The sequence below is a fragment of the Gastrolobium bilobum genome, unplaced genomic scaffold, assembly GCF_033153095.1.
Source record: "Gastrolobium bilobum isolate Gb01-03AN ecotype WA unplaced genomic scaffold, APGP_CSIRO_Gbil_v1 utg9112, whole genome shotgun sequence".
NCBI lineage: Eukaryota > Viridiplantae > Streptophyta > Magnoliopsida > Fabales > Fabaceae > Gastrolobium > Gastrolobium bilobum.
Window position 1 is genome coordinate 27,224 of NW_026897171.1, and position 26,527 is coordinate 53,750.

Consider the following 26,527-nt stretch of genomic DNA (forward strand, 5'->3'; position numbering starts at 1 on the left):
AAAGAAATCTCGAGACTGTTATTTCAAGTCGGTCAGAGCAATAGGCAGCAACCTTCAGACACCACCCGGGGTGAATCCCAGTAGTAAGCAGGATAACTCCAAGAAGAAGGGAACAACACCGGTAAACATGGTGGAGTTGGACATGAGGGATGAAACTCAGATCCCAAGGCCGGAACCCGATGGGGAGCTGGAGGAGGCATGGATAAGGAACGACTCCTGACAGGCTTCCAGCGGGGGGTTACATGCATGAATGAATCGAATCACCCCCCGAAAGAGAGGGATTCCAGAGATTGTGCTGGTATGGAACGGTACAGTTGGGAATAGCTTATAAGAATTAATTGGTACTACCTATACTAACAATATGCATCTTCTTTTCGATAGCCCGGAACGGAAGAACTCCACAGTTAAGCGTGCTTGACTTGGAGCAATTCTGGGATGGGTGACCTCCTGGGAGGTTTTCCCGGGAAGTGTGCGAGTGAGGAAAAAGCACACTGAAAAGTCTCGTGTTAGTATGTGGGGATAATCGTTGATTCTTGAAGCGGCCAGGTATTACAGTTACAATCACAACAGTTCATTTAAAAATACAAAAAAAATTCTTTTAAAACCATTTACAATTATTCTTGCACTTATGAAAACATCTGTATTTAAACAATTTACAAATTGTGATTGTAATTCAAAACTAATGCGGAAGTACAAATACCAACACTTAACTATCATACAACACCTATCTAAGGTTGCTAAGTGGTTCCCATAAACCAATAAAGCAGAAATACTCAATGACACATCTTCCAAACCAGAGTATGTCTCGGTTTACTCAGAACTAGGCGTGATCTACACATCAAAAAATTATTATTTTTTAGTATGTTAAACTAGACTCTTCTAGCTTTCGAACTAGGTATCACACACCTCAATTGGATTTCTCTAGCTCCGGATATAACCGTTTGAAGTCGGACAAGCAAAAATGTCAACAGACTCAAAACAAAAGAACAGTAACCAAAATGCCACTGTTCACCAAGTTTTTTACCCAAATATCACACGAACAGTGTTATTTCCCAATATGCCACGTGGGCAAGTTCGCTGGGTACTGTAGCGAACTCAGTTTGCTAACGTGTCACGTTTATATTGGACACCGAGTTCGCTACATGGGGTAGCGAACTTGGTTGCAATACATAAAAAAGTATACATTCCAACCAAGTTCGCTACCCCAAGTAGCAAACTTGGCACTTGGTGTCCACTAGAAACGTGACACGTCAGCAAACCAAGTTCGCTATAGTGCCCAGCGAACTTGCCCACGTGGCATATTGGGAAATAACATTGTTTGCGTGGCATTTGGGTAAAAAACTTAGTGAACAGTGACATTTTGGCCAGTGTTCCCAAAACAAAGCACCCAACATCCCTCACTATTTTTACAATTTCCAACAATCTACAAGTCAATTTGCTCTTAAATTTTTATATGTTGTAGAGGACACCTAGATCTTGAATTTGATAGGTATAAGCTTAATTTGGATAAGAAATGAGGGAGATAATGAATTTTAAAGGTACCAACCCAAGAGCTGGTCCAGAACACCAGTTTTGGGCAGTCTCCACTCATTTTGGAACACAAGATGTTATACCACTCGAAATGACACTAAATTTTAGAACAATATAATTGATATCCTAAGCTTTAAGATGAAGTATGTCAAGTCCCAATTGGACATTTGTGGAGGGAGATATGGTCTCCCAAAATTAGGTAAAAATCTGACCAATTCCTTAAAAATTTCAATGGCATCTCCTTTGTTTTATTAACTAATCCCACTTATACAAGTGTGTTCCAATTTCTTAAAAAGGTACCTAATTAACCAAAGGGTGGCACACAAAGGCTCAACAAACCTTGGTGCTCTTACAACCCCCAATGTACAACAATTAAGATCATTACTTAGTATCTAAGGTATTATCCATAATTATTTGTATTACAAGCTACTATCCATTTCATTCACATTATTTCATTTTCATGCATTTACCATAATAAAATCACATCATTACTTAGAATATGCTTATTGCCCTTCCATCACAGACATCAATATTTAATTATACAAGGTCTTCAAATGATGCAATTATATTTACAACCACTAATGAATTCAACAATTACAAATCATTGCTACTTACAACATAATATCATCCATAACCAAAATGAAAACTACATGACCTAGTTACAAAGGCGGGAACAACCAAGTATGGTAATACCCTACATGCAAGACGAATGTTCATGCACTAAGCCAAGAATACATATAAGAAATAATTAAACTACTCCAACATCCTAAAATGCAAGTGCAACTCCAAATCCACCAATGAAGTCCTAGGTGGGCCTCTTGCCCAATGCCTCTCCAGTTGCACTAATGGTACCTGAAATGTAAGCCCCATAACGCAGGGTGATATTTGACAATCTAAGTAAACCAATTATTCTGGAGGGTCACTCCACCCAATGACTCACGCAAATGCAAAAAAGTAATAATATACATATAATAGAGCATACATCAATCAATTAACATTGGGCCTGAATCCAAGAACAAATCCCTGAGATATAATTCAAGAAACCCATCGTATAACTCCTGAGACAATTCTAGTACTGCTTCCAAAATGAAGATAGCACTATGGCATTATACTAACTGGAACTCCCTACGGAGACCTATCCAGTGGAAGTTCCCACAAATCTATCTACTGGTAAGAGATATAGGTATATCAAAACATATACCAAACAACATGTCACAATGCATATTATATTACACACCATTACAGTTCACAAATTTCCAACCACTACCCCAATGGGCGTGGTGGAGTACACACGAGGATTAACCCTAGGAACAAGGGATTTACCTTTTTGAAGCTTCCAAGCTAGATAGCTTCAACCACAAGTTAGCTCCAAACTTTCACTTTCACACAAAAATGCCAAAATCTTTATGGTCAAGGACCAAATGCAATCCAAGAAGCTCCAAGAGTCAATCCACTATGATTGGGTATGAGGAAAATAACCTACAATGATCACATACACATGATTATCAATTAATTATCCAACAAGTCACAAACAAAACAACACAACAATTCATCCACATTTAGCCTACAAGGTCATGAGGTACCCATCAAGGGGCCAAAAGATTTTTCACTCAATTCACATGCATTAAACCTTCATTCAACCTCATTCTCAATTATTCAAACCATCCCCAATTCATTTACACAATTCCTCAATAACCTGCTTTGCAAATAATCCTAGTTCATCCATCAAAATTTGTCTAAGTTACTAAACTATATCACAATAAGTTTTATTGGTTCAATCTTCATTATTTATCATTGTAAGCACTAAATTTCAAATAAACACTACCATTACATGCCTCCAACAACCTCAATCAACTCACACATAATCAAATTAAATACTCATTCTCAAATCACCAATAAAACTCAATTAGATTGGGAATACTTACCACAAATCACCTCCTAAGTCTCCAATGAATGTCTTCCAAGCAACCAATCAAGCAACCAAGCTTCCAATGGCTCCAATCTTCTCAAATTTTCGTTACTTTAATGGATGAAGAACTCACTCTACAATGGTTTTCAAGAGGAGTTCAAGACATGGAAGTTGATCACAATGTCAAGGGGAACAAGTTTGGTGTTTCAAGTTTTTCCTAAAAGTGTCTCTAACTCAAAGTGGTTTTCAAGTTTTTCAAAACCACAAAAAATGGTGTCTCCACATTTTTTTGCAGCTAGGGGGGCTGTTGTGCGCTAATTTGGGGAGGGAGGAGAGAGAAACATCTATGTTGGTTCACTTGAATCGCCACATAAGCACAAAAGGACGAAAAGTCACTTAAACCATTCATTTAACCCAGTAATCACCAATCAATTCCTGTATAATCCATTTAATCACCAAAGTCCCATAATTACACTTTAATAGATGAATTCAGAGTTTCCCGGTAATTCGGAAAAATTATGATTTTACCCTTAGTTGTGCACCATCGGCACATTTTCCCAAAAATCATCAAAACTCACCGAATAATTTCACTAATCATTTTTATTAACTCTAAATATCTCTTTCAACTTATATCCAAATGCTAGATTAGTAGTCTCGTTTCTGGTTTACCCGATGGAATTTATACTGTAGTATTTTATTCGATAAAAATCACTATTCATCAATTTTCCAGAAACCTGTCTATCCACTCCAAATTTTGTTCTGAATCCATTTCCAATAATATTTTCCTCAAATAAGGTCTAATTTACCGTTTCACATATCAGGTTATATATTTGTTAATTTACCGTTTCACCCTTCGTGTGTATTTTGGTCTAAAACTCAGGGTTTTCACTAAACACACCATCTAACCTATAATTTAATTACTAATATACATTTTAAATATGTGAGGTGTTGTATTGTCAATTAACTATAGAGTTCTTTCATTCTGGGCTACTGAAAAATAGATGCATCTTGTTTGTATAAGTAGCATTAATTAATTCTTATAAGCTATCTCCAGTTGTACAATCTCATACCATCACAGTATCTCGAATCCCTCCCTTTCGGGTGTTAATTCGATTCATTCATGTACCCCAGAGTGTAAGATTTGGCATTGTTCGTGCCTCTTTTTGCACCGGCGATCACTCTCTGCCCTTGCCAGCCCTTGGGATGTTACAGGACTAATCCCAAATCGGGGGCTAGTCACAATTAAAGCTCATTGCCCCTCCTCAAAGATGTATTTAGTGGTAATCAAACACAGGTTCTCTCCCCATCTACTCAAGCTATGTTGTCAACCTATGTTGCACCGATACTGACAAGGGACACAACACATCAATACATTAATTCTAAAAAATATTATATTTGAACATTTAGGATACATTTTGATATTAAATAATATTTTTAATTATATAATTTACATTTAGCACATATAGCCTTTCTTAATCAAACAATTATTACATTTTTTTTCTTTTTAACATGTTACTAGAAAAAAAAATCATTATTATTTATTTATACAAATATATTAAATTTGCTTTATATTCTTATCCCTATTTTATATATAAAAAAAAAAGCATGAAAGAAGGATTATGCTAATCCGAAAAAAAATTCTAAATGGCTACAAAAAGAAAACAAGAGAGTAATAACTAAGAAATGTTAAGTTTATTTGAGATCTTTGGTTAGTTAATTTCATCAGTGAGTTAGTCTTTTATTTTTTTAACCATAGTTAATGTTCTGAGTTAGTTAGGTTAGTAAAAGTTATTTTGCCTTTCCTTGTTGTTTTCATCTGTTGTATCGTGTTTTCTGCACTCTTTGTATCAGATTTCATGAAATGTAAGAATTCTTTTCTTCTCCTTTTGTTTTGAATGTACTGTAAGAGAGAGAAAGCAAACACACCATTTTCTCTCTGTCTTTGACTTCACTGCATATTCAAGCCAATCTACAATGGAGAAAGTTTTAGGAACAACAACAACGACGATGACGAAATACATTTTGAGGAAGAACTTAAGGAACATAACAAGGGAGGAGATATATAGATCTCCATTCAAGGCAAGATCTCCCTATTATTATTCCTCCATTGTTATGGTCTTTAAAAAAAAATTTATTTTTGAATTATTTTAATTTTATAAAAAAATGAAATTTTTTTACCACATCAAAAAAGTGAATATGTTCCAAAATGTTAACTGCACGTCAAAACGTATGTGTCACTTTGTGTCAGTGTCCAATATTTATTTTTCTAAAAAAATAGTATTGGTGCTTTTTTGTTGTCAAGTGAACTGCACGTCTGCACCTATTGGATTATACAAATTGTAGAAAATTAGAATTCAAACATGTTTCCGTTTTTATTTCCTATTAATTAGGATTGATTATGATTGATTAGGATTGATTATGATTGATTAGGATTAATTGTGATTGATTAGAATTGATTGTGATTAGGATTGTGATAGGATTGATTAGTCATCGCTTAGTCATTCTTAGCGATTCTTTCTTGTATAAATACTCACTCATGTAATTTATTCAATATCAATATACAAAAACTTCTTTTCAATATGGTATCAGAGCGGGTTCGTTCCTACCCTAATTCAAATCTGAAATAACCATCCAAACACTTCCATCACCGTCAAACACCTCCTAAACACCGCCTTGAATCTGTCCAACACAGAAACCTAGTTTACTGACCTCCGATCAAAAAAGTGAGGTGACCATTCGACTCAGAAGGATCCGACGAGTCGACCGTCGCTGGACCCATCGCCGTCAGCCGCTGCACGCGCCACCACGCGCCGCCTTCCAGACGTTTTTTTTTCCGTCGCGACTTGCACAGACCTTCTCGCCGACTTCTCCCCTTCCTGTTCCAGAGGTCAGATCAAAAGTTTACAAAACTTGATTTTTCATCAACGGTCAACCCTTCTCTTTTTATTCATGGCTTCCTCAAAACACTCTTTTTATTACCACGAGCAACCTCCTAAGGCCACTAGTCATGTGGTCCAGCAAGGTACAACTTTCCATGTTGATAGTCAAAATCATTGGATCCTTGATTCTGGAGCCTCTGATCATATGACAGGTAATCTTGGCTTGTTTTGTTCATACACTCCATATTCTGAACCTTCTCGGGTCAAGATCGCCGATGGCAGTTTTTCCCAGATTGCGGGACACGGAACCATTAAACTTTCTGAGCTGATTACTTTGACATCAGTTCTTTATGTTCCTTCTCTGACTTGTAATCTCATTTCCATTAGCAAGCTCACCTCTGAGTTGCATTGCTTTGCTAAATTCTTTCCACATGGTTGTGTTTTTCAGGAACAGGACTCGGAGAGGATGATTGGCAGTGCTAGAGAGGATGGTGGACTTTACTACTTTGAGGAGGATGTGACTCATGAAGCTGTTTTCGTAGAAAAAAACTCTATGTTTCCTTTTGATTCATGTAATGATGTTATGCTGTGGCATCGTAGGCTAGGCCATCCAAATTTTATTTATCTTCAGAAGTTGTTGCCAAACTTATTTATTAATAAAAGTCCAAGTTTGTTTTCTTGTGATATTTGTCAACTTGCCAAGCATACTCGTGCTCATTATCCTTCTAAAGTTCACCATGACTCTTCCCCATTTTCCTTAATTCATAGCGACATATGGGGTCCAGCCCGTGTTAAAAATATTTCAGGTACTCGATGGTTCATTACCTTCATTGATGACCATTCTCGAGTTTGTTGGGTGTATCTTCTAAAGGATAAGTCCGATGCTGCATCCGTGTTTAAAAAATTTCATGCCATGTTCAAACCCAATTCCAAGTTGCTATACAAATTCTTCGTACAGATAATGGCAAAGAGTATTTTAACTCTATTCTTGGAGAATATCTTTCCCAACATGGCATCCTTCACCAAAGCTCGTGTCCTGACACACCCCAACAAAACGGAGTTGCGGAAAGAAAAAACCGACATCTCCTTGAAGTTGCTCGGGCTCTTATGTTTACCACGAGTGTTCCTAAATATCTTTGGGGAGAGGCAGTTCTCACTGCCTCGTATCTGATAAATCGAATGCCATCTCGCATTCTGAAATTTCAGTCTCCTCTTTCTAGTCTTGTTCGTATCTTCCCTTCCTTCCGATGTGTCTCCTCCTTACCTCTCAAGTTATTTGGTTGTGTTGTATTTGTCCATATTCCCTCCCATCAACGGTCTAAGCTTGATCCTAAGTCTCTCCAGTGTGTCTTTATTGGTTATTCTCCTACTCAACGTGGCTATAAGTGTTATTCATCCTCTCTTCGTAAGGTCTTTGTCTCTATGGATGTCACTTTTTCTGAGAATGACCCTTTCTTCCCCTCGACTTCTCTTCAGGGGGAGTCTATAGGAGTAGATGAAGATCAGTCATGGGAACCTATTAATGCCACAGTATTACCTCTACTTTTGGAAACAGGGGGAGCTACAGAATCCTCACCATCAGGAGTCTCCTCAACATGGGGACAAGTTTATAGCAGGCGAAAGCCTCCTCAAAGTGTGAATAACCCAGAGCCTCTACACTGCCAGGATTCTGAACCATGTTCTAGTTCCAGCACCCCAATACTTGAGTGTCATGGTGAAAATGATCTACACTTGCCCATTGCTCTCAGAAAAGGTACTCGATCTTGTACTACTCATCCTATTTCTAATCATATTTCATATGGAAAGTTGTCCCCAGGGTTTCGTGCTTTCAATACTATGTTGGATAGTACAAAGATACCGAGAAATATACATGAGGCTCTCAATGATAAAAAATGGAGGGATGCTGTCTTTGAAGAAATGAATGCTTTAGAAAGAAATGGAACTTGGGAGATAGTGACCCTACCCAAAGGAAAAAAGGCAGTAGGATGCAAATGGGTGTTTACAATAAAATTCAATGCAGATAATAGCATCAACAGATACAAGGCAAGATTGGTTGCAAAGGGTTTCACTCAGACTCATGGGATAGATTATCATGAGACTTTTGCTCCGGTTGCTAAAGTCAATACCATCCGAGTTCTCTTATCTCTTGCTGCCAATCTAGATTGGCCTCTGCAACAGTTAGATGTGAAGAATGCATTCCTAAATGGTGACTTACATGAAGAAGTCTATATGGATCCTCCACCTGGTTTTGAAAGGGGAAATGAATCAGTGTGTAAACTAAAAAAGTCTCTATATGGATTGAAACAGTCTCCCAGAGAATGGTTCGACAAATTCACACAAGCAGTCAAAAGAAGAGGCTTCATTCAAGCACAGACTGATCATACTCTCTTCCACAAACACTCTAAGGATGGTAAAATTGCTATTCTTATTGTATATGTAGATGATATAATTCTTACAGGTGATGATATTGAGGAATTGAACACCTTGAAGAAATTTCTAGCAGCTCAATTTGAACTCAAAGACCTTGGCACTCTCAAATATTTCCTTGGTATGGAAGTTGCTAGGAGCAAAACAGGCATCACTCTAACACAAAAGAAATATGTTCTAGATCTTTTGTTGGAAACAGGAATGTTAGGGTGTAAACCTGCTGAGACACCTGTGGAACCTAATACCAAGTTAGGTATTGAAGATGGGAATGAGGTGGATAAAGAACAATATCAACGATTGGTTGGTAAACTAATCTACTTATCTCATACGCGTCCTGACATTGCCTTTGCGGTGAGTATGATTAGTCAATTCATGCACTCACCCAAGGAGAAGCATCTTAGTGCAGTCTATAGGGTGCTTAGATACCTCAAGAATACTCCAGGAAGAGGATTATTCTTTAAAAAGGGGTATAAAAGGACAATTGAAATCTACACTGATGCAGATTGGGCAGGCTCATCAGTAGACAGAAGATCTACCTCAGGCTATTGCACCTATGTGTGGGGAAATCTTGTTACTTGGAGAAGCAAAAAGCAAACAGTGGTTGCAAGAAGTAGTGCTGAAGCAGAATTTCGAGCTTTAGCTCATGGAGTTTGTGAAGGAATCTGGTTAAGAAGACTTCTTCAAGAGTTGAAGATTTCATATTCCCTACCAATAAAACTATATTGTGACAACAAGGCAGCTGTTAGCATTGCTCAAAATCCTGTGCATCATGATCGAACAAAGCACGTGGAAGTTGATCGTCACTTCATCAAAGAAAAATTAGATGATGGAAGTGTGCATTTGATATATGTTCCAACCAAAGAGCAAACGGCAGATGTCCTTACCAAGGGCCTACACCGTCCAGCATTCGAAGACTTGATTGGCAAGTTGGGAATGATCAATATTTACCTCCCAACTTGAGGGGGAGTGTAGAAAATTAGAATTCAAACATGTTTCCGTTTTTATTTCCTATTAATTAGGATTGATTATGATTGATTAGGATTGATTATGATTGATTAGGATTAATTGTGATTGATTAGAATTGATTGTGATTAGGATTGTGATAGGATTGATTAGTCATCGCTTAGTCATTCTTAGCGATTCTTTCTTGTATAAATACTCACTCATGTAATTTATTCAATATCAATATACAAAAACTTCTTTTCAATACAAATTAATCTTTTAATACAAATTAATGTAAATTTCTTGATATGGGTTAGTTAAATATTTTTTTTAAAGTTAATATTGTTTTAACTTTAATTATGGCCAATCAGCTATGCAATGACCCAAATTTAGCAGCCAAGAACGAATGGACTAGGTTCGCTCGAATTGACACCCTTAAACATCTGTTTTGATAATATAAGAGCCGATGACATGTGAGATCTATTATACCATAGGGTTCGCTTTTTAGTTAGTTCACATGCAATAAATTTAACATGATGTTGTTTTGGGACAGAAATTATAGTATTTTTGTAATTTTATTTATTTTAGGATTATTATAGTCTTTATAATTATAATTTTTTAATCTTTTAATCTCAAAACAATACCATTTTAGAAGTAAATGCAGATAACTTATCTGCATTAACTGCAGAAATATTTTTTTGTACAACATATTAGAAAACAATTTCATTTTATCTCATTCCAACTTGAGCAATATAAAAAGAAAAATTAAAGGACAGATGATGGAATGGTCTCTACTTGTGTCTTCAACAATAAAAGCATTTGTATAACTACAAGCAACATTCAAGAACTAAAAGCAAGAAATTAGAATCAGATCGTATGCAGAAATTTAAATCTAAACGCTAACAATAAAAATAGTAGTTTTTTTATGTGATAATTACTTTTCTGTGTTTATGACTAAATCAAATGGTACTCGTGGAAAGGAAGGAAACGCTTGTAATGTATATTTATCAGAAAAACATCAACGATTCAAAATATAATCTCAAGAAAGACATCGTAACCGAAATTAAATTCAGCAATAATCGATTATCAACAAAAAAAGGTAGCAATGATCGGTTCACGTTTAGATAAGATACTCATAAAGCATAAACACGGGATTAAGGAAGCACAGACACTTCTAAAAAAACAGGAAGAGTCGTGTCCGACACGCTCCGACACGGCGACACGCTCCGACACGATGTCGGACACGCAGTCAACTTTTTCCGACACGTTGACCATTCCGACACGCGAATTTGACCGTGTCCGACACGGTCAAATGGCATTTTCGTAATTTTTTTTAATTTTTTTCTTAAAAAATTATTATCTTTTAAAATTAAAATATATTAATAAAGCTTCCACCTGATCATATCAATTTTATTTTTTTGCCTTTTTTTCCCCTTAAGTAGATAAGAGATCATCTCAGCATCACTATTGTCAATTCCTATCACCTATGTAGCACCGATACCGACACGTGACACGATACTCCGACACGTTAATTCTAAAAAATGTTAAATTTCGACACGTTTGGACACGTTTTGATATTAAATAATATTTTTTATTTATGTAGTGTATATTATATTTAATATTCAATAATTTAACAAAAAAATAAAACTAAATTTATAATATTCATTAATTTTGCAAAGAAATATAAGATATCCCAAATGTTTATATTAAACTCAATCAAATGATAATCGTAATCCAATGAATCTAACAGTTGGAACTAAAAACTCAACGCAACGCAATCTTTGAAATTTATTTTGAATTTTTATAACACGTGTTGAAGTGTCGGGGGGTGTCGGAGTGTCGGGAAATGGCGAACACGACACATAAGAATTTTGAAGTGTCGGTGCTTCATAGCCTATCACGCTCTTGTTGTATCTCCTTGTCTCTGATCTCTCTCTAATATGATTTGAACACTCTATCTGATATTATATCTCTCTCATCTCAGTTCTTATTTTTTTATTAAAGCTTCCATCTTTATAACGTGTTCATGGATATTATTAATTTAGTTTCATTTTTTTGTTAAATTATTAAATATTAAATGAAATATACACTATATAAATTAAAAATATTATTTAATATTAAAACATGTCCCAACTAACGTGTCGAAGTGTCGTGTCATATATTACGTGTCGTATCGGAGCTACATAAATTATGGCAAAGCTGAGAGCATTGTAACATTTGGAATATGATTGGGTGGAAATGAAGAGAACATAAACCAAATAAGGTGGAATTTTTAGTGTCTCAGAGCCCGTCGTACATTCTTACAGCTTCTTAAAGCCACGTATGCTTTAAAACGGATTTTCCCGAATCTTAATTAAAATTTTATTGTTATCCTGCATCACTAGTGAAATTACACCGTAGTTTTATATTTTCAATATTATTCTACAACTTCACATTTTTAAAAGGGATTCTAGTTTGTCCTTTAACATGACACAACAAAATTTCCTATACACATAATATTTTGTGAACCCTGCACTTTTTAAAGTAAAAAAAAAAAAAATTAAGACACGCAAAATAAATCTCTATAACATTACACAATCACTTTTCCTATAAACTAACTATTATAAAACCTTTTTTACAATTACAATACAACCAGTAATTGTAGGCCTTCCTACGAAATGTTACGTGATTGTCACCTTAACCTAAAATTTTGTGAAAATCAGTTAATCTTTAAAGCAAATAAAACATCTAATCGCTTAGTCTCAACAGCCCAGATACTACACACTTTCACAACAAAACCCATAATTTAGCCAATTCCTTATGAATGCAATTTAGCATTATATTTTATAATATCTACAAGAAAGGTATATGGAGATGCTGCTTTCCATTGAGTTGATGGGTCATCAAGAGAACATATTAGAGCAGACATTTAACTTCAGTGCTCATGACTTGATCTAATAACATTACAAATTAAATCTGGGCATAAGTTAAAAATTATGGGGCCACAAAAATCATTCATAGTAAATTATGAAGAGGGCTAGTACATAACAGGAAAAATTGTGAACCCGCCAAGCGAACGGCTGAAAAGTAACTAAAGGCAGCAAAAGTAATATACTCAATATTCGAAACAAACCACGGTCATTACAAAATCGAAACAAAATCTTCTCTGGTCACCAATGCTGCTGCTTCCACAAGCTTCTTAACGATTCGCCTTGGCAACTCTCTCAATTTCATCCTTTTTCTTTATAGCATAACTGAAATGGAGTAATATATTTTAGCATATCCCAAAAAACAAAAAACAAATCAAATCAAATCAAATAAAAAATAGAGTAGATCAAATACATCAGAAAATGCATACTCAAGGAATAGCATAGTAAAAGTATTTACCTGTTGGAGGAACCTTTTGCTGCATTAATAAGTTCATCAGCCAGGCATTCAGCAATTGTCTTAATATTTCTGAAAGCAGCTTCACGTGCACCTGTTGTTAAAAGATAGATGGCCTGATTAACACGACGAAGGGGTGAGATATCCACAGCCTGTCTCCTAACAACTCCAGCAGAACCAATTCGGGTTGCATCTTCACGAGGACCACTGAATAAATGAAAAATATACATATACACAATCACATAGGTCACAGAGATAATATATTGAAACTAAAGTAATGTAGTATTTGATTCACAACAGTACATATTGAGAACTACAAAAACATTATTCATGTTGCTACAGTTCTATGGTAACATATTAGTGCCCATTTCGAATCTCTAGGTATATGACATACCAATGTTTACTTTTACAGTATCAGTGCCCACTATACAAATTTTTTGTATTTCACATTTTATGAAATATGTCCAGCATACACAATTTGCCCAAGAAAAATCTAAAAGTTCACTTCAACGTTGCTTAGTCTACATGATAATTACCTGAGAAAATGAAAATCTAACATGACATATTTAAGCAACAACCACTATCGAGTATCGAAGGGTGATGGACCATTTTTTCCAAATTGGGTGATGTTGAATACATGAAAATAAACAAACAATACTTATATTTGAGCTATTAAGGAGAATGATCAGATAGAGCTAATACATAAATGCCATCATCCAGGCAATCAAACCAATAGGGAAACAAGTAATCATCATGTCATTCTCCAACTCTGAATGTGATTGGTCTAAACCATAAAATTAAGGTACCTTTAAGATTAAACTTGGGTTTCCTTTACCCCAGGTAAGATCACCTCAAGCAATAAACAAATAAAACATTTGAAAAAAAAAATTGCACAAATACAAGTTGACATGCTCTAACACCAGCCTCCGCAACTGAGTTTCTCCTTCCAAAAAGAAAAAATATTTGATCAAACATATCTAATTAGGAATGACAAAACAAAATATGCAGAGAGAGAGGGAGATAAGGAGAATGATCAGATAGAGCTAATACAAAATGCCATCATTTAGGCTATCAAACCAATAGGGAATAATAATCATCATTCCATTCTCCAAATCAAGCCACACAAGTAGCTCATAAAATACTTTTAAATTGAAACATCATTCAAATCTACAATATCAAACAAAGGTTTTTCCAACATGGACCTTTAAATTTCTGCATTGACAAGCTTGCTTAACTTTCTACTAAACCAAACTATAAAAGGCATGGCCATCAACAGTTAAACCACGACATAAAAAGCTAATCCCAGCACCAGTACATACCTGTTGATGACAGCATCGACAATAACCTGAATTGGGTTCAGGTCACTCAGCAAATGAATAATTTCCATGGCATGCTTGATAATCCTAACAGCCATAAGCTTCTTGCCGTTGTTTCTACCATGCATCATGAGAGAATTGGTGAGCCTCTCAATAATGGGGCACTGTGCCTTCCTGAACCTCCTGATCGAGAATCTACCAGCAGTGTGAGGAACAGATGTTGCATGCTTGGATGCCACCACTCCAATATAATCAGCCAGAGAAATATCATTAACCTAAAAACTCAAAAAAAAAATTGAAATAGAAATAAAAAAAGCATTTGAGAGAAGAATACAACAAAAACATATATAAGACAATCAATTAAAAAACAATAATTTTCAAGGAAAAAAAAAAGCTTTTTCAATTAAATAATATTTATAAAAGTATAATAATTAGATTTTTTTTTTTTTTTTGGAATAGTGTAAAAAACCTAAAAAATCTTTCTCGCAAAATTTAAAAGGAAAAGAATTGGTACTAAAAAAAGGAAAAGAAAAGAAAATTACATCATAAAAGTTTAAACTAATAATTAACTACTGGATTTCATTTACCGTCTAAAATTGCTATTTCGTATAGTCTAAATTTGATGAAGGCGTAGAATAGAACTGTTAACTATAAAACAAATAAAAACGAGGAATAATTACTGAAAATCGTTATGATTTTTCTGCACATCGAGATGCAGAGTGAATAGAAAGATAAAAGGAAGAATGGGAGAGATGAAGTACCTGAATGTCTTCGAAGCTCCATCGGTTGAAGAGCTTGATTTCGAGCTGTGTTGGATCTGGAACAATACCAGCTTCGTGGATGACGTCAGCCATGGCTGCATAATCAATTGAACAAAGAGAGTGTTAGCGAAGGCAAATGAGGATCCGAATGAAAGCAGACAGAAGCAGAACGTAAACAAACCTGGTGTTGCTGCTGAGGCACACAAAATGCGATAATGGCGGGGGATGGAAACGCAAATCAAAACCCTAGTTTTTGGGGTTAGAGACTTCGAGCATTTAGGGTATTTATTTATAAAATGATCAAAACCCTATCAGAATATGTGATTGGGTCGACCCAATACTCATCAGGTATTTTATCTGTTCTATTGTTATTATTATTTTATTTTGTTAAGTTCTTCGTTCGTTTTTGTCTATTAAACAAATAAGTATTGTATCACCTACTATTATTATTATTATTATTATTATTATTATTATTAATAAAGATGTTATATTTATGATTTATTTTCTCTTACAATATTTTATAATTATTTATTTTTTCATTTGATCAAAATCAAATCAATAATTATAAAATAATAACAAGTGAGAACCGTTAATTTGATTTTGCTCAAATTGTAAAAAAGAAAAAGTTATTATAAGAAATTATAAGGAAAAATAGATTGTAAGTATAACTTCCTTCTATTATTATTATTATTATTTTTTCAAGTTCTATTAAATAAATAATAAAACAATTTTAAATATCTCTAATATTTGTTAAAATTAAAAGTATTTCTATTTTTTTAATCAATAATATCTTTAACATTTGAAACACTCGTATCATTCCATTAATTTTAAATAACACTATCAAATTTTATCACATTATAACTATTTTGATCACCAATTGTCTAAAAACACAAATGAGCATAGTTTGCCTCTTACCTTAGTTTTCTCTCCAAATTTTAGGGTAACTTTATGCATTAGTTTCTATATTTCTTTTCTCTTAGGTAATTTCTTATTCAATTATTTTATACAATGATGATGACTTAAAAATTTAAAAATAAATTATTACATAATAATAAAATTTTATAACTGTTAATGACTGATTATTTTATGGGGGAAAGTCTCTCTCACGACTTGTTGAAAGAGCATCATATGACAATAAGACAAGTGAATTTTATTACAAATTATAATAGAAATAGAGTAGTCACTAATTTAATTTGAATGAGATAAACTTTAGTTCACGTAAATATGAGTCATTTTCCTATGTCACAACCATGAGTCATCTTTTTTGCTAATTACGCATTGATATTGACACTAAACATATAGATATTGCTTACATTACGACTAACTAACTTAACTTTGTTTAGTATATTTTTCCTATGTGAATATGAGTATCTTCTTATGTCATTTGCTAATTACGTATTGTGCATCAATTGAGGATATGCTATCTAGACTAATCATATGGATGTTGCTTATACTATGACTAACTTAACTTTGTTTATTATATTTTCCTTCAATTATGCAACAATTTGAGTCAAAGATGGCCCTTATTTCCTTTTCACATAGTTGATTAATTCAAGATATAATGCATTTTAATGAGTACTTATTACCTTTGTTGACTCCAAAAACTCTTTTAATGTAAATGTCTCCATAAGTAACATGGATACCTTTCTTGGGAGTAAGATAAGAAAATTCGGATTTGTTTCATATGGCTTGAGTATCCACAATACTAATTGGGATAAATTATTCTACTTATTTTTTTTTCTGTCTATCTTTGACTACTACTCTCCAATATTATTAGATCAGAATCTCAACTGCTTTTATCATTTTTCTCTCTTATTAAGATTCTGATCTTATAATGTTAAAAAGTGACAAGCAAAGGTAGACCGGACAAAAAAGATAAATAGAATAACATATCTCGTACTAATTAGAGCTCTAATGACTTTTGAGGCACGCTTACGAAATATTTTAAGTACCCAATTCTTCTTTTTTTTGGGTAAAAGTGCCGTAGTCTTCTTGACTCCTTTGTATTAGTTTTTGGCAATGAGTCCTTCAAAATCCACATTTTCCTTTCAATAACAAATGCATTCTTCCTTATGTTATATGCATATGCACTATGTGCATTCATTCCACAATGGAAACCTACTGAAAGGACTATTTAAGGAGCTTGAGGAAACAAAGAAGTTTTTGTAGACTTTTTGTTGTGTATTGGACTCATATCCCCATCCGGTTTTGTCAAACATACACCTTTGTTTTAAAAGCAAGATGTTGAAATTGTCCCTTCCCTTCTTAAACTTGGCAAGAGAGTATTTTAAATCTTAAATTTCTTTTTCTAGTACTTTACACGTAATGCAAGAAGATTGTTTATGGATTTTACATACAATTCTTCAAATGCCGTTTGCATTTCATTATATGAAGGTGAAATGTCATCACATGAAGGTGAGATTTCAAGATTAAGAGATTCTACTTCATCTTCATCGTGATTGGCCATGAGACCAAATGAGCTTCCTCATAGTCTTTATTGTCCGTGGAGTCCAATCATTATTTCCTACACGATGTAGGTCTTTTCTTCTTCTCTGTGAATGTTCTCTTTTCATATTTTTCTGCTTTCTTTTGATAGTTTGTGTTGTAAATAATTATTATTTAGTCATTTATTTGTTGTATTGGGCCAAAACCATTAGGTCAAAATTAGGTCAAGTATTCTCTATAAATAGAGAACCCTTTGTACAAATTATATACAATTCAATAATATTTCAAATACCCTTTTCTTTCAAGTTTGTATCAGAGCTCTCGATCCTGAGGGCTCTGGTTCCGCGCCTATTGTCTTTAGAACAAGAACATTTTATTCTTTTTGTCTCTCGCTGCCATCAGTCGGCACCGGATTTTTTCCGGGGGCCTCTTGGACCGAGAAGATCTCTGTTATACTGGATCTCTGTTACTGTTCATCATCTCCATTATTCTTCATCACAAGACAGCATCTGTTCATCACGATTGGACCCTTTCCCGGTGGTTTTTCAACTCCGAACAGACCCAGAAAGAACCGCACTCACCGGACGACGTTGCTCCAGAAATTTCAGACCGGACGGCCACCGCACGCGCCCACACGCGCCGCTCCTTCAACAGCGAGTGAATCCCACGCGCAGCCAATCTCACCAGCGCGTGGCGGCGCGTGAGACCATTTTTCCGAATCGGACCACCGCGATCTTGATCGTCCCTTCATCCTCTTTCTGGATATGTGCTCCTCTCTTTGATCGGACATCGTTTGGTATTTATTTGTGATTTTTTGGCTTCTTGGAGCTTTTCTTTAACCATTTTCTGTGCAGTATGGCCTCTTCTCAAATGAGTTCTTTTTTAAAATTTTATGATGGTACCTCTTCTAGACCTAAGAGAGATGACCGATGGTGTTCTTATTGTAAAAGAATAGGTCATATCAAGGATTTATGCTTTCGCCTTTATGGAAAGCAAACTGTCTTAGAAAAGATGGCAAGGATCGTGGTCAAGCGCATTTTACTTCTTCTGAAATAACCCCTGCACCTAATGAGACCCAATCTGCATTTCGTCCAGATGAGTTGGAACGACTCCGAACCATTCTTGATTATCTGAGTAAGCCATCTGATACTAGTGCTTTGGCTATGACTGGTATGAGCTCCAAAACTCATTCTTTCATTTCTTCATGTAATGATTTTAAACATTCTTGGGTTGTTGATTCCGGTGCTACTGATCATATGGCTTGTTGTGCTGACTCCTTTATTTCTTATCATCCTACCATTGGAACTCATACAATATCCATAGCTGATGGCTCACATACATCAGTTGCGGGTTCTGGTGACATAAACTTACAGCAGTCCTTACATCTTAAGGATGTTCTTCTTGTTCCTAAACTCTCCACGAATCTTTTTTCTATTCACAAAATTACAAAAGATTTGAATTATACTGTAACCTTCTTCCCTACCCATTGTGTTTTTCAGGATCTCACCACGGGGAAGACGATTGGTAGTGCTAAAGAGCAAGGTGGGCTGTACTATCTGGTGTCACAATCTCCCGCAAATAAAGTAACAGATCACACCTTCATGTCTCATGGTCAATCAACTGCTGATTCTTTAATTTGGCTGCATCATAAGCGTTTGGGTCATCCTCCATTTAGTTTACTCAAATCTTTATTTCCGTCATTGTTTTTGTCTAAGTCTGTTGAGTCTTTTCATTGTGATGTTTTTGAATTTGCTAAGCATCATCGAGTGTCTTTTCCTTCTAGTATTACTAAGAGTGTTGAACCTTTTGAACTTATTCATTCTGATGTTGGGGTCCTTCTAAGGTCCCCCATTCTTCTGGAAATAAATGGTTTGTTTCTTTTATTGATGATTGCACTCGTGTAACTTGGGTTTACTTAATGCGTGAAAAGTCTGAGGTACCACAACTGTTCTTTCAATTTTATAAAATGATTGAGACTCAATTTTGTAAAAAAATCAAAAGACTAAGGACAGATAATGGTACTGAATATGTCAATCACTCTTTTTCCCAATTTATACAAAATCAAGGTATGATTCATGAACTTACTTGTGTAGACACCCCTCAACAAAATGGGGTTGCTGAAAGGAAAAATCGTCACCTTCTTGAAGTTGCTCGTGCCTTACTGTTTCAAACACATGTACCCAAATGTATTTTGGGGAGATGCCATTCTTACTGCAGCGTTCTTGATCAATCGTCTACCCACTCGGGTTCTCGATCATGTAAGTCCTATTCACTCCATGACTTCTTTTTTTCCTTCTGTTCCAACTTTGCAAAGTCTTCCTCCTCGAGTGTTTGGGTGTGTTGTCTTTGTTCATATTCATAAACAGCATCGCAGTAAGTTGGATCCTAGGGCTCTTAAATGTGTCTTCCTTGGATATGCTCTTGATAAGAAGGGCTATAAATGATATCACCTTGGAAGTCGGAATTTTTTTGTTTCTATGGATGTTACATTTCAGGAATCTGAGTCCTTTTTCCAAGGTCCTCATCTTCAGGGGGAGAATAATTCACCAGAAGACTCATCACCTTCCTTCTTTGAATCTTCAGTGTCTACTCCTTCACCTGTGTCAGTGTATCCTCGTCTTGGTCCTGTTCCTCCTGTGTCTGTTCCTCTTGTGAGTAATCCTCCTATGACTGATTCTCCTGTGATTGATACATCAAGTACACCAGAGATACGGAAGGTTATGACACCTGAAAGAAGGAAACAGCCCACATTGTCTCAGCAGCAACCTCAATCGTCTGAACCACTGGTAAGTCCTGAATCTCATATTTCTGATCATGATGTTAATACTTCTAATGACTTACCCATTACTACTGATTCTGATGATTTACCCATTGCTCTTAGAAAAGGAAAAAGAGCTTGTCCCAAGAAATCTTGTCCCTCTTGTACTCAATACCCTATCTCTCATTTTGTTTCCTCTGCTAATCTTTCTGTGCAGCACAAAAGCTTTGTTTCAGCACTAGGCTCTATTGCAATCCCAAAATGAGTACATGAAGCCTTGAAAGATAGGAATTGGGCTCAAGCCATGCAAGAGGAGATGAATGCTTTGGAGAAAAATAAAACATGGGAGGTTATTGATAGACCCAACGGAAAGAAAGCAGTAGGGTGCAGATGGGTTTATGCCCTGAAATATAATTCTGATGGCACTCTTGAGAGATACAAGGCTCGATTAGTGGCCAAAGGTTACACTCAAACCTATGGCATTGATTATGAAGAAACCTTTGCTCCAGTTGCAAAGATGAATACAGTAAGAATCTTGTTATCCCTTGCTGCCCATTACAATTGGGATATAAATCAATTTGATGTCAAAAATGTTTTCCTCAATGGTGAGTTAGAAGAAGAAGTCTACATGGAAATCCCGCCTGGTTTTGATTCTGTGAAGGGGGAAAATAAAGTTTGTAGATTAAAAAAGGCCTTGTATGGATTGAAGCAGTCACCTCGTGCTTGGTTTGGAAGGTTTACTAAGGTTATGATGACCTTAGGATACAGACAGAGTCAAGGAGATCACACTCTTTTCTTCAAGCACTCCCAAAATGGGAAGCTTACTGTGCTCCTTGTATATGTTGATGATATTATTATCACAGGTGATGATTTTGTGGAGAGACAGATTCTGCAAACATGGCTTGCCTCTGAGTTTGAAATCAAAGACCTTGGAAAACTGAGATATTTTCTAAGGATAGAAGTAGCTCATTCAAGCAAAGGAATTTTTATCAGCCAGAGGAAATATGTTTTGGATCTTCTCAAAGAAGCAGGAAAGCTCGGGTGTAAACCCTCTAATACTCCTATTGAGCAGAATCACAAGATGGGCTATGAAGAAGAGAGTCCTCCAGTTGATAAAGGACAAATCAACGACTAGTTGGGAAATTGATATATCTGGTCCATACTAGACCAGACCTAGCTTATGTTGTTAGTGTTGTCAGTCAGTTTATGCACGATCCAAAGGAAAAACATATGCAGGCAGTAGAGAGAATTCTTCAGTATCTTAAAGGTACTCCTGGTAAAGGATTGTTATTCCGACGTGATGACAATCTATCTTTAGAAGTCTACACAGATGCTGATTATGCTGGATCCGTGACTGACCGTCGTTCTACCACTGGTTATTGCATGTTTCTTTGCGGTAACTTGGTGACATGGAGAAGTAAGAAACAAGATGTGGTTGCCAGATCAAGTGCAGAAGCTGAATTTCGAGCTATGGCTCAAGGCATTTGTGAGTTACTGTGACTGAAAATTATACTTGATGATCTCAAAATAAAATGTGAGGGACCTATGAAACTGCTATGTGATAATAAGTCCGCTATTTGTATAGCTCATAATCCAGTTCAACATGATCGGACTAAACATATTGAGGTCGACCGCCATTTCATCAAAGAGAAACTTGATAGCGGGTTGATTACCACTCCATACATTTCCACTGGGCGTCAATTAGCTGATCTATTAACAAAATGGGCTTCCTTCAGATAGATTTCAAGAACTTACTAGCAAGCTGGGAATGATAAATATCTATTCCTCAGCTTGAGGGGGAGTGTTGTAAATAATTATTATTTAGTTATTATTTAGTCATTTATTTGTTGTATTGGGCCAAGACCATTAGGTCAAAATTAGGTCAAGTATTCTCTATAAATAGAGAACCCTTTGTACAAATTATATACAATTCAATAATATTTCAAATACCCTTTTCTTTCAAGTGTTTGGATACTCTATCTAGATGTGTTTAGGCTTTCCGAAACTCATAGCAAGTGTGTACATTGCTTGATGGCTCACCAATGACAAAATTATTCTTTTGGAAGAAAAGAAGCTCTTTGTGGTTCCCTTTCTCCTTAAAAAAATCTTCTAAATTTAAGTTATTTTCATCAAGCTCCATGGATTCGTCCTTATTATATTCTTCATATCCATCATAGAAGAGGAGACATTGAGTGCTAGTTCCCTTTTCTTCTTGTCACTCTCCTCATGTTGATATAGTCTAATTAGCTCCAGTTAACGTTCTTATAATTCTTCCAATAATATGACAAGAGTCATGACTGCAAGATTTCTTAATTCAGCTATTGTTGTTGGCCTTGGTCATCATTCCGTACTCAAACACCTTGGTACTTTGCTGATAAGATCTTTCACTAGAAAAAAAATTTCCATTGACACAAGACGATTAACAACAATATGAGTAACACTTTTATATGTCTTGAATTCCTTATTTTATTCTAAATAACTCATACATTTATTCTAGTCCTTTTCACTTTACTGGTAACTTCATGTGGTGTGCGTGTAACATCTTCGATTCAACAGAAATTTTTATTCTCTCCTTCCAATAAAATAACGATTGAGATTTGGCAGGCCTATCCTAAACATCAAGAGAAAGGGCAAACTGAAATTTTGTAAAGCTTTCCATACACTTGACTCCGATCAAAGTATATGCACGATGCAAGAAACTAGTTCCTCTAGTTGTCACTTGTTCTTATTAGTACTAACTGCCTTTTTCATTCGCTGTTGTTTGCAATTATCTTTTTCCGTAAAATCACTCTTCCACTAGCTACTAACGACCAAATACTTTATGGTTGGGTAAAATAACTTTCTGACTAAGAAACGAAACAGAAATTTGGTTCGACGTTTTACATATTAACATTCAGAAGTCAATATTTCTCAAAAAAAAATTCACGAAATGACCAAATGTCAATTATGCTTGGTGTCAAAGGAAAATGAATTTGAATCTCTCTTAATTTTCACTTTGTAAAAGCAAGACAAACCCAGCCAACATACTTAACAATTTTCCAGTATCGCCATTAAAAACATGCCATAGATTTTAGATCACAAGTATAATTAGTAACTACTAACTACATCTCAAAACAACGAAAAGAGTGTAAAAAAAAAACATAATATAAAAGTCAAAGCACTCCAAAACTCAGCCATCTCAATCTTAAGACGGGACGTCAAAACTCAAGTCATAATACGGGCATAAAAAATATCCAGGACAATAACATTTGGTATCTGCTAACTACCACAACAAAACAGCAATGTTTTACTAAATCCAGAGGCAAACCATGAGACCCCTTAGCGCAACCTTCTTGCTTCTCTTTCAGATTCGAGTAGGGTGAGAATGTCGCCTTCTCTCACTGGTCCTTTCACATTCCTCATGATGTGCCGGTTCTGATCATCCAAAAACTTAACTTTGACCTGAGTCACTTGCCCTCTAGATCCAGTACGACCCATAACTTTGACAACAATAGCATGCTTTACCTGAGATTCCATCCTGCTAAAACACAACCAACAAAAAGGTTAATGATTGTGGACAAGATGGCTGATATTGCATCTAGATGGAGAAAAGAGTGGAACAACATATGAACCACACAGATCCAAAATATAAAATCAAAAAATTCACAAGAATTCATCCAACAGCTAATGTCAACGTTTGAACAGAGCGAATAATAAAAAAAAAACCATGTACACTAAAATGAAATGTACTCCGCCATGGTTAAGTGAAAATTAAAATCAACACCAACCCCACGCAACAGTTCTCATAGTTGCATGAGGCTTTAAGAGATCCTCAATCACTATGCGAATGGAATTCATTCAGACCATATAGGCAATCCAGATTACAGTACTCTTAAGATAACCATAAAGGCTAATGGCAGCTCAACAACTATATAAACATAGAAAGCCTAATTGATTTCTGAGCAAGAATGTGAGCAGCTTTATCTTGCAAATATAATTTCAAAAGCTTCATAGCAAACTTCATAGATATTTCAAAAATTTGTTCCTACAGAGAGGTTTAATATAATATGATGAAAATCAAGTTCTATTATAACAAAAGAAGGTTCAACTCAATACAAATATCTGATGAGGAAGAGTATCCATATTTCACATCCTAAATGGAACTAAGGAGTGTCAAATCCCTAGTTTAAAGAAGTCAGATGCTAATAACAACAAAGTAAACCATTTTATCCATTTAAATAAAGCTCAGCGATTTACTATTATACCAAACATGCCGCAACACCTCAATACTTTATTCTAAGCTTCAAAAACTTGGTCACACAAACTTAAATTTATCTTCTCTCATAGCTGTGAAAGTTTGAATCAGATGCTGTAGAATCTCAAAAAAAAAAAAAAAATTACTAAATAACTAAAGCATGATTAAAAGAAGAAACCCCGAAAAAATGCAAATTAAAATACACACAAATATATATACCGAACCAGGAGCGAGATCGACGTGATCACCACACCCACATAAATTTAAACAATGCGACTTAGATAACAATCACAGTGACAGACACCCAAATTAGAAAATAAAACAGAATTCACGGAAAAAGTAAAAGGACAAATCAAAGCACATGCCAATAAGCTACGCAGATTTTTAAAAGAACAACATTAAAAAGAACGAAGAAAATGAGGATTTACCTGGGATAAGGAAAAGGGAAGAGGAGGCTAGGGTTAGCGGCGGCGTCTCTCTCTTTCTCTCTACTCGCAAAGAACAACGCGAGTAATGAACCCTACTTACTGAAATTTATAGAGAAACGCCGTTTTTGAAATGACAATTCTAGCCATCAAATAAATGATAAGAAAAACAAAAATATAAAAGAAGAGTGAGAGAATAAAAAAAATTAAAGAAAAGAAAATTTAAAAAAAAAATGTATATTTACAATATAATCTTTTTAATGTTTTGATGAATTATTATTTTTAACTAATTAGAATATTAAAAAAAATTTCATTTTTTAAATTATATAATTATTATAAAAAAATTCAAACATTTTTTTTAATAAAAAGGTGCCTTTTAAAAAAAAACAATATACTAACAAACGAACTCTTAAAAACCTTAAAAAAATTAGAATAAACTAATTCAAACACGTGTTTAATTTCTCTCAATTCTTCCTGTATTAATTAATTAATTTCTTTTTGGATTTTAATTTCCTAAAAGCTATTAAAATAGCTATTTTGAGGTTTTTATTTTTTTCAAAAAAATTATATAATTATTAAAAAAATTATTTCAACATATTTTTTAATTAAAAATATTTAAAAAAATGCTAAAATATAAGTTATCCCCTTGAACTTTGATCATGTTTTAAATTACCATCTTTTACTTTTAATTGTTTCAATTAACCTCATGTACTTTATAGGAACAGTGACCAAAATGTTACTGTTCACCAAGTTTTTTACCTAAATGTTACGCGAACAGTGTTATTTTTCAATCTTCCACGGGGCAAGTTCGCTACCCGGTGTAGCGAACTCAGTTTGCTGACGTGTCACGTTTCTAGTGGACACCAAAACTTGGTTTTAACCAAGTTTGCTACCCTATGTAACGAATTTCATAGTTTTTTTTTTAACTTGGTACTTGTTATCCGCTTGAAATGTGACACGTCAGCAAATCGAGTTCGCTACACCGGGTAGCGAACTTGCCCCCCGCGGAAGATTAGGAAATAACACTATTCGCGTGGCATTTAGGTAAAAAACTTGGTGAACAGTGACATTTTGGTCGGTGTTCCTACTTTATAATTGTTTAAATCAACAATTTTGTTAAAAAATTTACAAACTTTGTTAAACCTCCTCACATACCCTAAGCTCCAAATCTCAAAAATTTCTTCTCTCTTTTATTTTATGTTATCCCGTCTCTTATTACAATATGTTCTCACCTATAGAACTGTATTGTTAATATATTCAACAGGTTTCACGGCTAAAATATGGGTCATTTGGAAACGTGATGCTTTAGGCATTCAATTCCTTAGAAAAACCTTCCAAGAGCTTAGCTATACATGTCTCTCTTGAGGATATGAGATAAACTCCTCTCAGACTCGGAATATATGTCCAACTATGTCTGACAGTCCACATGCTTAAGGTAGATTAAAACGGTGAAATAACATAGAAGCTATAGTTAAACTCTAAAGCTTGCACTGGGCTGCTATGCAGAAGGGAACTGCTAAACTACAGGTGGCAACCCC

General features: G+C 35.1%; 2 protein-coding genes and 2 non-coding genes across 6 annotated transcripts; all 4 read right to left on the reverse strand.

Annotated features, from left to right (window-relative positions):
- Positions 1-12,533: 12,533 nt before the first annotated feature.
- Positions 12,534-24,182, reverse strand: LOC133304681 (small ribosomal subunit protein uS7-like). 2 transcript variants are annotated; one of them, XM_061504738.1, is made up of 5 exons: positions 24,123-24,182; positions 15,128-15,172; positions 14,370-14,641; positions 13,054-13,257; positions 12,534-12,920 (listed from the first exon to the last, which is right to left on the reverse strand). In XM_061504738.1, the coding sequence occupies exons 1-5, from the start codon at positions 24,165-24,167 to the stop codon at positions 12,866-12,868; spliced, it is 621 nt and encodes a 206-aa protein (XP_061360722.1). In that variant the 5' UTR covers positions 24,168-24,182; the 3' UTR covers positions 12,534-12,865. The 2 variants fall into 2 exon arrangements, with proteins under 2 accessions (XP_061360722.1, XP_061360721.1); XM_061504737.1 differs by lacking the exon at positions 24,123-24,182 and adding an exon at positions 15,309-15,464 and having other exon boundaries at positions 12,537-12,920; positions 15,128-15,222.
- Positions 13,730-13,812, reverse strand: LOC133304700 (small nucleolar RNA Z102/R77). Its single transcript, XR_009750646.1, has one exon. It is a non-coding gene; the product is annotated as a small nucleolar RNA Z102/R77 (small nucleolar RNA).
- On the reverse strand, positions 14,078-14,157 carry LOC133304701 (small nucleolar RNA Z102/R77). The gene has a single exon (XR_009750647.1). It is a non-coding gene; the product is annotated as a small nucleolar RNA Z102/R77 (small nucleolar RNA).
- Positions 23,399-25,124, reverse strand: LOC133304682 (small ribosomal subunit protein eS28). 2 transcript variants are annotated; one of them, XM_061504740.1, is made up of 2 exons: positions 24,993-25,124; positions 23,399-23,850 (listed from the first exon to the last, which is right to left on the reverse strand). In XM_061504740.1, the coding sequence occupies exon 2, from the start codon at positions 23,844-23,846 to the stop codon at positions 23,649-23,651; it is 198 nt and encodes a 65-aa protein (XP_061360724.1). In that variant the 5' UTR covers positions 23,847-23,850; positions 24,993-25,124; the 3' UTR covers positions 23,399-23,648. The 2 variants fall into 2 exon arrangements, with proteins under 2 accessions (XP_061360724.1, XP_061360723.1); XM_061504739.1 differs by having other exon boundaries at positions 23,399-23,847; positions 24,993-25,106.
- Positions 25,125-26,527: the final 1,403 nt, after the last annotated feature.

What these genes read in the sequence shown, in the direction of transcription:
- LOC133304681 (XM_061504737.1), bottom strand. Translation starts at nt 15,220, where the DNA reads ATGGCTGACGTCATCCACGAAGCTGGTATTGTTCCAGATCCAACACAG. An exon ending in GTCGATGCTGTCATCAACAG is followed by an intron (nt 13,258 to 14,369) that starts GTATGTACTGGT and finishes TCATTTATTCAG; the next exon opens with TGGTCCTCGTGAAGATGCAA. An exon ending in GCAAAAGGTTCCTCCAACAG is followed by an intron (nt 12,921 to 13,053) that starts GTAAATACTTTT and finishes ACTCCATTTCAG; the next exon opens with TTATGCTATAAAGAAAAAGG.
- LOC133304682 (XM_061504740.1), bottom strand. Translation starts at nt 23,846, where the DNA reads ATGGAATCTCAGGTAAAGCATGCTATTGTTGTCAAAGTTATGGGTCGT.